General features: G+C 35.2%; 1 protein-coding gene across 8 annotated transcripts; it reads right to left on the reverse strand.

Annotated features, from left to right (window-relative positions):
* Positions 1-800: 800 nt before the first annotated feature.
* LOC106762116 (phosphatidate phosphatase PAH2) lies at positions 801-8,797 on the reverse strand. Of its 8 annotated transcripts, none has more exons than XM_014645834.2 (13): positions 7,210-8,796; positions 5,818-6,634; positions 4,843-5,267; positions 4,661-4,734; positions 4,145-4,229; positions 3,712-3,798; positions 3,537-3,609; positions 2,707-2,750; positions 2,483-2,611; positions 2,287-2,385; positions 1,863-2,002; positions 1,388-1,559; positions 801-1,117 (listed from the first exon to the last, which is right to left on the reverse strand). In XM_014645834.2, exons 1-11 carry the CDS (start codon positions 8,182-8,184, stop codon positions 1,946-1,948), a joined length of 2,865 nt encoding a protein of 954 aa, XP_014501320.1. In that variant the 5' UTR covers positions 8,185-8,796; the 3' UTR covers positions 801-1,117; positions 1,388-1,559; positions 1,863-1,945. The 8 variants fall into 8 exon arrangements, with proteins under 8 accessions (XP_014501320.1, XP_014501319.1, XP_022636697.1 ...); XM_014645833.2 differs by having other exon boundaries at positions 801-1,122; XM_022780976.1 differs by lacking the exon at positions 1,388-1,559.
* Positions 8,798-10,623: the final 1,826 nt, after the last annotated feature.

Below are 10,623 nucleotides of genomic sequence, written 5' to 3' on the forward strand. Positions count from 1 at the left end.
TATTTATTTGTATCTTTGTCTTTTAATAAAATATTTTTTAAAAGAATAACAAAAAACAACTATAATATTGAAAATGTCAAGTTTTCGTGTATGTGTATATGTTAGGTATTATAGCATGAAGTATTAACCGAAATGTTATATAATATTTGGAATGGTCTTCATTTCTCACCATGTAGCTGTTTGAGAAAATCATATTACATCTACACACACGAAGGATGAACATGAATAATATTATGTTTATATATATACTTTCTATATATACCCAACTTGCGAAGAGAATAAATTAACAGATCACCCTTTATGCCTATAAATATGCCAGTTAATAAAAGAGAAAAAAGAAACAATAAAAGAAAATGAACTTATCTATAAAGTAAATTTAGTTTATGCATAAATAAGTTGTTTAAATAAGTTTTTCAATAAACACTTAACAGAAAAAAAATATAGTTATTTTTTTGTAAGTTTGAATTAATTTACTGTGAAAGGTTCCTCATACAGTTTATCTATATGTTTAAGAAAATACTAGAGAAGCTTATTTTATCTATATTTATTTGTTTATTTATGAAGACAGTTGATTAAATATAAATTTATCTAAGCTTTTGTTTTTAACTTGTTAATAAATTAGTTTTATTTTATTAAAAAGTTCATTTCATTTTCATTATTCTTTTATTATTTTTAACAACATTCGCTATATATATAGAAATGACCATCATTTAATTACACAATAATGAAGAGAAATACGATATGTACATCTATTTAATTTTAACACCCTAAAGTATCTGATATCTAATTTCTTGTCCCTGTGAGTTCATTTAATTTCAGGATACAGATGAATGAACTTGTTAAGCACCTTGAGATAAAACGATAAAGAAGGAAAGAAAAAAGTATAGGTATGATAAATGACAGATGAAAAGAAGAGAGTAATAGACTGTGTGATATATAAGTGTCTGTCTCAACATATAAAAAGATTTTATAAAGGAAGTTGCACTAAATTCGGAAAACTTACACGAGTAGAAGACTGAAACATAAAAGTAAGGAATAATGTTTGGTGACCATCCAATGCTAAATCTACACCTTTTAGAGAAAAAGAAATACGAGAGAAGTAATAATGTGATGAGATCTGATCTGGCACCAAGAGAAATGAGAGGTGTCAAATAACTGTATCCCTTTGGGAAAGGAAAAACAACAACGAATTAAAACAAGCATAAACTTTTTCTATACGTTGTTAGAATAATAAAGCATAACTCAATTACAGTTACATATACATATGCAAGTTATGCAATCAAATGAAAAAGGACTTAACTATGCACTAATCTATCTATAATCAATAAATGATATCAGTTGTGGGATTCCATGACTTAAGTGGTCATGGGTTAATTTCATAACTAACCAATGACAAAAATGAATTTGATCTCGCTGCAACAAACAGGGAAGAAGCTCCATTCCGCTCTTTCATAAGAGTTCCATCCACCAAATTATTAGTTCCAATCAATCAATTCAGAGTACATGTCAACAACAGAATATGGTGGTTCTTGTTGGGCTCAGATACACATATATATAACCTGTATTAGCAAAAAAACTAAAACAATGAAGTAGCATGCACGATGGAACACATGGAATGGTGAAAACATACACCACAATAAACATACATGCATACAATAAAATCAGTCAAATTAATATCTTCAATACTTCAGTTCCAGGGGAAATATAGAACGTATTATACCAGCACAAATATAAAGATAATCCTTTGAAGTTTCTGATTAAAGCAAACATTTGTGTTAAAAATATGCAAAATATATATAAAGTATCTAATTACTAAAACCTAATCCTAGTCAGAGTAGTTTACGTAGAGCTGATAAATTTACCCGTATAATTCTTGGAGCGGCACAGCCTGCGCCCATCCGGATCAGACCATCATAATTGGGCCAAAAAAATCCATGGGGACCTTTCAAATATCTATAGCAGGAGGTGGTAGTTTCCAAAAATTCCAAGAGTTAAAGTCCTCCTGCAAACAAGGTTCAGAAAAAAGATTGATTGGCAAAAGGCAATTTACAACATGCAGCTTTTCAAAGAAACCTTTAATAAAACAAAATTTACATTCAAGCAAAATGATGTAACAGATTTAAATCACACAGTAGGAAAATTTAAAAAGGTCCATCCCAGCTCTCTCACACAACACTCGACATGATTTGCATTGAATTTTAAACGTTCCGAAGACCACAGTACCAATCCCCACGGCTGACATCATGAACAAGAAAATAAAAAGATAAAGCTTCTTCAAGATTAAACCTGTTCATGGGAGTTCGTAGGGGGGAATATTCCATTCACGAGAGCATGCAGAGAAGCATATGATTTTGAGTCAACGCGACGGTTTACAACAACCTCTCCCTGTGAAATTAAAAATAAGAATAGTTTGACAATCTAAGTACATTTTAGAAACTTCTAGCAAATATTTAAAATTTTAAAAAATAGATGAATTATTTACCTTGGGATTAATTATGAAGATTTTTCCCAAGGGAATTCCAACCTTAAGGTAGCTGATTTCATCCGTATCCCTATTACCAAAACCAGCATAGAAAGGATTGCAATCAGAAGGAAAAAGATCCTTGATGACCTGATGACATAAAAATTCAAATTGACTTTTAATAACATTGTGAATGACGAGGTTGAAATATATTAGAGTATGTTAATTTAATATATGAAACTAACCTCTAAGCATGCAATTTTGAATTCGTGGGGAACCCTCCTAATAACTGGAAAAGAGAGAAAAAAAAGAAAAGAAAATGATTGTCTTAGACCAGAATTATATTGACGAGGCCCAGACATTTCACATGCAGCCTTGAACTTTGATGAATCCTTATACTGATTCGTTCATCAAATTAATTGGCCAATAAGTTATAAGAAAACATAAAAAATCATAAGAGTCCTAAATATATTGGTCACACCTCTACATGGTAGTTTTTTACACGATCTAGAATAAAAAAATCAGACTCAAGCCAGAGAAAAATCCAAAACTTCTTCATTTATGGCATGCAGAGTGCTTGTGTCTTCGTATTATCTAAGGGAATCTAAGTGGAATGTTGTCGTTTTATTCAATTGTCCCCATTTATACTATTCGAAGAGGTTCCTAGTTCAATGCTATACCATAACCCTATCATTCAAAGGCCATCTATTATTTAAGGTAAAAACAGCGCACAAGAGAGTCCAGCCTCCAGATTTGAATCCGCTAGTTCGCTAGCTAAATTACTTGAAATCCAGCCTCCAGACATTAAAAATAATTTTTTATCTATTTGCCCTAGATTCTCTACATTAGGTTTGATCAGTACATTTAGATGGAAAATTTACAGAAGACCCAGTGAAGTGTTAGATTGTTCAAAAACAACTTTTTCAACCAGTTTAATTACCCTGTTTTCTTAATGCTGTTCTGCCCGTGAAATCAAAGTTAAGTATCGTCAAAGACAACCAACATTCATACAAAAAAGTTGTACCACTTGGAAGAATGTAACAATAAGAAGCAGCAGAGACGAAAGAGACGTTACCTTCCCGATACAGAGAAGGAAAAAGTCCATCAGGAGAAATAACAACAGGACCATCGGGTAAAACTTTTCCATCCTGCAATTTATAAAATAAATATGAAAATGTAAATGAGTTTCTCTCCTTCCAAATTTTGTTGTCCAAATGGATTGGAAAATGATTACTATATTTAAACATGACCTGTTTAAGATTAACTAGGAATTGTCGTGTAAGATAGGCCTGAGAAATTGAACGAGCACTAAGAAAAAGAAGTTGGTAACCATTCTCCTGCATATGTGAAATTGACAAGGAAAAGACCATGAAAGACACAAAACAAGGTGAAAAGAGATCAAAAGAGTTATTACGGGCAAGGCAATTTACAGTTCCCATTATTAAACTCCTCAGAAAATTAATCATATCAGAACTAATAAAACTTTTAAAATCAAAGTAAGCAATTTCATGGATTTAACAGATAAAACAACCAATTGTTTGTTTTGAGCATACCTAATCCCTACCCAAAAACTGCCCATACGTAATTATGTATAATCACTATATTTAGAGGATATAACCACTATACATGACATTGTAGCAGTCTCAAAACATCTAAATAACCACATGGCCAAGATAAACAAACCTTAATAGCAGAGTATAAATGTGCAACACCTGTCTGTGACCAGTCAATACCAACCAAAGGCATGAACTGACCAAGAACATCCGACCTGAATGACATGAAACAAGACAGAAATTACAATTGACAAACTACAGGGATGCTGAAAGTCCTAGCGATTCAAACATTTTCTATTTGTTTTCTGTTGTCCATCTTGTTTTACTTCCTTATTTTCTACTCATAATGTGCTTGGCATTCCAATAACAACCAATTTTCTTAAATATACTAACCCATACTTATCATCTCAACTTGTGAAACTAATTATAATCCTTAAACTTTGAAGGTCTAACCATAGTTGTTAAACTAATTATACCTTCCAACTTTAGAATAAATAATCATGACTAGACGGACCAAACAAGGATCTTTATCTACTGAAAACATTTAGATCCAATTGAGACAGTTCAAATGGCAACTGGCCAGCCTAGGTTTTCTGGCTCGATCATCTGACTACCCCAAGTGAATGACAAATATGTATACTCTCACCTTGTAATTGTACCATCCACATCAGAGATCACTATGCGAGTGTTCCATTTCCACAGATATATTCGAGCATCGACCTGCCGGTTAGACTTGAAATATAAGAAATTAACAGTAAACGAGATATTTCAAACGTGAAGTAAGCATCATTTTTTTTAAAGAAATTATAGAAAACCGTGATTATTAACCTGCTGATTCCCCAGCACAGCTGTAGAGAAAGTGAAGGTCACAGTATTCATCCCATCCTTCAGATTCAAGGAGGCTACTTCTTCAGAAGTTGGAGTTGTTTCCCTAACCTTTATTTTTTTAAAATTGGGTTTGGGTTCATCTTTGTTCACAACGGTGCTAATCGTACTCTCTAGATCAGTAGTGTTTTTGGCATCACTTAGAGAAGGCGGCAATATAGAATCTTTAGATCCTGCTGTGGGTTTGGGTTTATCTTTGTTCATAACTGTGTTAGTAGTATTCTCTAGAGAATTACCATCAGTAGTGTTTTTGGCATCACTTAGAGACGGCGACAATATAGAATCTTTAGATCCAGCTCTCCTCAAGGAGAAAGGCCAAAGTCTCCAGTTTCCAGCAGGGGAAGGGTTCTGTGTTGATGGATCATCTCCTGTATAATTTTTCTCAACTTGGTCAGCTGGTATCATGCCTTTCAGTTCAAATACATATAAACATTCAAAATGCACCATGTCTAGATCCCACGAAAAATAATGATAACCAATCTTAATACAAACCTATCATGCCGCAGGGTACAGAGAAGTAAACTTATTTACCAACCAGGTATTCAGCATTGAATGCTTTAGAAATACAGTCAGATTCCATCTCTTCATACAACAAGTGTTTATAGAGACTGTTGTTTGCATAAATGATGAATCAGTATAGTAACTACCTAAAGGCTACACCCTAATGTTTATTTTCAAAGCTACAATAATGCTGTTGCTGTTATTAATACAAGTCTACTAAAACTAAACTATTGCTCAAAATACAGAGTCGCATCTGAATCTTTACCCAAATTATAACTAGTTGCTATAAAATGCTTAACAATTATTATTCCATAAAAACAGTATGTTCAGTACACTATCAGAAGAGGATGAAATATAACCTCAAGACATGGATTGTTTTCCATTTAGTTGAGAGTCAACTTATACAAGGTCTCTTACCAAGGGGAAGCTTCGGAGTTGTGTCTTTGATTTCCCCAGAATGATGATAATCCTTGGTACCTGACTCCTCGTGTGTTAGGTTGTTTCCTTTGTCTACATCAGGTTTTAGAAATTCTAAATCAACTTTTGGAGGAAATGCACATGGCAAAGATTTTGATCTTGATTGCAGTGATTGACTTAAAGGGTAACGGACATCATGTTGATTCATAATGTCAATTCTAGAAGAAAAGTTTGGCAAGGATCCCGAATGTTGCCCAACTTTCTCTCCAGCAGCTTCATTTCTAGGAATGACTACGGGACACGACATTGCAGTTAACTTTTCAGTGTCATTCTCATAAGAAACATGATCTTCTTTATCTAAATGTTCAGGGAAGGGTGTTGTCTCAGGTCGATTATTGATTGCATTTTCATCAAGGTCACTGAAAAGGAATCTTTCATCCTCTGAACTTAGTGATGGTGATCTCCCTGATGCTTTTCTAGGTAAAGAATCATCAACAGGGTCCAGAGGAGTCGATAATGTGCTGGAGAAGTCCTTGTCCTTCATATTCTCGCTTATGGCTTGGTAATCCAGAATGCTGTAGCTGGAAGGTTTGATAACATAATTGGGCTCAACTTTCTCACCTGAAAAATGTCCCAGGCTAATTTTGACAGTTTGAGGTGCTGTAGATATTGATTGATCTTCAATATCCACCTCATTATACATAATATCACCAGAATCCAAACAATCTATTTGCTGAACCCCAGAATGGAACTCAGAGATCCCCAGTACTGGCATCCCAAGATCGGCCTTCTCAATAACTTCCACGGCTTCTGTACCCTAAGGGACAACTTTAGTGTGAGTGTCAAAGAAAACAGATTAAATGTTTGCTCGATTTAATTATGCTATGCTACAGTGGTATATGCTTCAACAAAAACTTTCGAGTTCTTTGTAAGAAAGAAAGTATTAAATGAAAAAGTAAATGCATTTAACACAATAACAAAAAAATTTCAATTCTTTCTGTGTATGGTGAGTAGGGGGATTAGTAGAAGTATTTTGAGGATTGAGAATGACTCTTCAGTTATTCGAGTTGACATGTAAAAATTCCATAGAAGATTTAGTATCATTTATTATTGGACAAAACTTAAATATAGTATCATAAATACTAATGTTAATGTTCTCCAATCAAAATGGGCCAAGGTTTTAATTTTATCCCAGTCATTCCTTCTAATCTTCAATGCAGCCATCCATCTCATCTACAGTAACTAAAATCAGCCTCTCGGTGACCAGTGTTATATTTTCAATTGCTAGTTTTGATAGGAGAACTCAAATGCTAAGGTACTATTTATTTCTGTTTAATTCCGCTGGCCAAAACGATAGGTGAAGACTACTTGTCCTTGAATTTACCAGATTACCTCAGATAGCAGTACAGTGGCACGATGCAGGACTTCATCATGGACATGGACGCGGACTTCTTCACATTCTGCTGCGCCATCAAGGTACATCACATCTTCAGCTTGTTCACTAGAACACGACACGCCCAACTTGGAGGTCTCTGGTGTTTCACGGTAAACCCCATCAGCGGAAACATCGTTTTTGGAAATATCATTACTATTATCACATGCATCAACAGCGCTCACCCCAGAAACTTCTTCTCCATTCAATTCCTTTTCCACAAGCTTCACCTTCACGCACGCAACTTGCACGTCAGACTCTGCAATATCATACACTACTTCCTTCCGATTCAAGTCACACTCACGACCAAAACAAGCTTCCTCTTTCAACTCATCATCGTCCACGACAACGTTACCGTCCCCAGACGAGTTAGCAAGAACCTTTTGCCCTTTTTCCCCGGAGAAATTAGTGGACCACTTGAGGTCTAACAAGTTAGCTGCAATCTCAGCTCGCTCCAACGAACCCACCCTTTTCCCAATCGCTTCACCATTACCCTCTCTCTGCTTCAAAGACCTTCTCCCAAAAACAAATCCAAGTATTCTTGAACGGCGAGAATTACTCTTTACCGCACCCTCTGCATCATAATCGCAACTCTTGGACCTGCGAGAGTGTTCGTCTTTATCATTGTCAGAAGAAGGCGGAAACACCAAATTGTCTTCTTCTTGTGCAACGACTTCCCTGAGAAAGTAAGCTTCCCCCTTATGATCGAGATGCATTTGGAAACCAGCAGGCACCCCGTTGACAGAGATATCCACCACCTTTTCCCTCGACTTCAAAACCCCCTGGAATTTGCCGAATCGAACGTACCAGGGCGACGACTTGAAACTGCCATCTTTCTGTTCCACCACCACAATATCGACGGCGCCTCCGAACGGATGAAACGGCCCCGAAACCGTATACACGCCCTGACTCAGTATTCTCCCCACCGTTTGCATCCTCCCCGATTAATCCACCCCTTATCATAAATTCAATCTCTCTTTCGCAACACTCAAATCTCAGAAATAACAACACCACACAACACACGGATTGGATTATATGATTGAATTACGATCATAATTAATCAAAGAGGATGGATTTTAGGGGAATCGCAAAATTCTCTGTAAGCGTGAACTAAAGGATATTGGGTTTGTTTTCGGAGGAGAATAATGATTAAAACTGTGAACGGAGGGTGCAGTGTAACGCGTAAACTGGAGAAGAAAGGTGGTTGAATTTTGCGATGGGTGGAAGAGTGTGTCGCGGCGGGAGGAAGAGGTCGTTGGTGGGGAATGTGGGACCCGCTTTCTGATTCGTGGGTTGTTTCTCACCGTTCGATCCATCAAACCATGCATCTTCCTTCACGCTTCTTCATCATAGCCATCCTCACTCACAAATTATTATATCACAAACCTAAACTCATCTTTTCTATCATAACACTTTCTACAAACCCTCCTCGGACACGCCATTGTCTTCCTGGTGTAAGCAACCTAATTTAATCGCAAATCATTATAATGTCACTTTTAAGATAATTACCATTATCATAACATAAAACTATTTTTAACTAATTTAGATTTCGACCAAATTATATATGTATCGAGATAAGATAAAGAATATTTAAGAAATGAAGAATTTAATAAACACTAATTTAATAAAACTTGGCAGTTCATTTCATTAAAGTACTTTACTTGTCAGACGAGGAGAATGCTTTTATAAATGGTAAAAAAAATCCAAAATCCAAAATCCAAAAATGTTCTATAAAGATTAAGTTTTTATATATGAATATATTAAGTTGAAGATTATTATCAATTTCCATTACCAAAAAATAAATAAATAAGGGAATGTAGACACCGTCACTTTCCAATTATATGCCTAATATGGTTGTCTTGTCTGGAGGACCAATGTGAAAGGTGGTATAAGACTGAACTCTGATAATGATTCTGACATGCGTCATGTCATGAGTAATGAACAACAATAACCCAGTAATGTTAGGTTGTTGTTTTGTTTGGAAAGGAAGGGACCACAGAACTCAACTTTTCTGTGGATGGCTGCGCCGGTTATTCTTCTTGCAAATGGATACAACGATACAAACACATACACTCTGGACTTTCCACATCTACGTATATCTTCAATCTGTGAGACCATTTTGAATCGCCTTCACATAGTTCATGGTGGAGTATTCCATTACCATACTACACCTGCTATATATTCTAATAAGTTTTCCTGGAATATTGATTGCTCCATCGTTCTAATATGCAGTTAATTTCCTGAATTCTAATCGTCCAAAAACTTATTCTGCTTTTCATTTGGTGATAAAGCTCAGGAGTGGGAACTATACTACAAACACTTAATTATGTGTTATGTATAAATTATTGGCGACTATAATCATTCTGGAATACAAAAATACTATAGTTTCTCTGTTTGCACAGCAAATTGTTTTTGTTCTTGGGCTTTTGGTCCATTTGTTTCTTGACCCAATCGCATGAACAAACTGTAATTTTAGTCCATCACAATTAAATACATATAGAACAAGATGGCATGATGCGTCATTTTCAAGGACAGATCGAGTGGTCCTGAATGTGTTGGTGGGCTTAGTGGGATTGGATCATTTGGAGACTATTTTCTTTTCTTATTTCCTTATGTTCATCCCTGAAACAAAAAGTTGCGGTTTTATTTGTAGTAAATTGTATGTATATATCATTGAAAATCGAGTCAATTTAAACATGCCAATATGATGCAGAAAGTTTATTTTATTGATAATGTGTGCGTTCTGATGTGCAACGCATTGAAAGGAAAGGAGTGGAAGTTATGAAGTTATCCTAAATATAATTACCAGGTACACGAAGAGGTACTCCATGCCCCTTTGTTGTGCATGTCTTCCACCTTAGCAAAGTGGAATGGTCAAACACAGCACATGCACTTTGCATATAGAATGGGATTTTGTTTCAATTCGACTCATAGTACAACAGCGATCGCAGATGGTGGTCCTCTTCATAAAGAGAACATTTTGTAAATTGTAACCCTACTTTCATAGTATATCAAAGCTCATCATTATGTTTATCATTAATTGTTCGCAAGACCTTGATGACTTTCATCACTACTGTCTCAACTTATAATTACATGTGGGGAATATATATATATATATATATATATATATATATATATATATATATATTTTCCCTGCATTATATATAACCTTCATATAATTGTTGTACTTGAAACTTCACGCCCCCATGATGCTTCTTCTGTGGCCATGCCATCCCTATCCACATTCACGACCGTTCATTGATTTAATGCATTATTATGATATAATAATCCTCCTACCCTCCACTGCCTTTTTAATTTCAGTCATTGCCTTCATGTGTAGGGGCTACAAAAAGGTGATTTGACCTTTTTGACTT

Source organism: Vigna radiata, chromosome 5 (genome assembly GCF_000741045.1).
Source record: "Vigna radiata var. radiata cultivar VC1973A chromosome 5, Vradiata_ver6, whole genome shotgun sequence".
NCBI classification, from domain to species: domain Eukaryota; kingdom Viridiplantae; phylum Streptophyta; class Magnoliopsida; order Fabales; family Fabaceae; genus Vigna; species Vigna radiata.

Bases quoted from the DNA above. Each gene is read 5' to 3' on its own strand.
- LOC106762116 (XM_022780976.1), bottom strand. From the start codon at position 8,184: ATGCAAACGGTGGGGAGAATACTGAGTCAGGGCGTGTATACGGTTTCG. The intron at 6,635-7,209 runs GTAATCTGGTAA...GTTGTCCCTTAG, and splicing joins CCACTGTACTGCTATCTGAG to GGTACAGAAGCCGTGGAAGT. The intron at 5,268-5,817 runs GTAAGAGACCTT...AAAATTATACAG, and splicing joins AACTCCGAAGCTTCCCCTTG to GAGATGATCCATCAACACAG.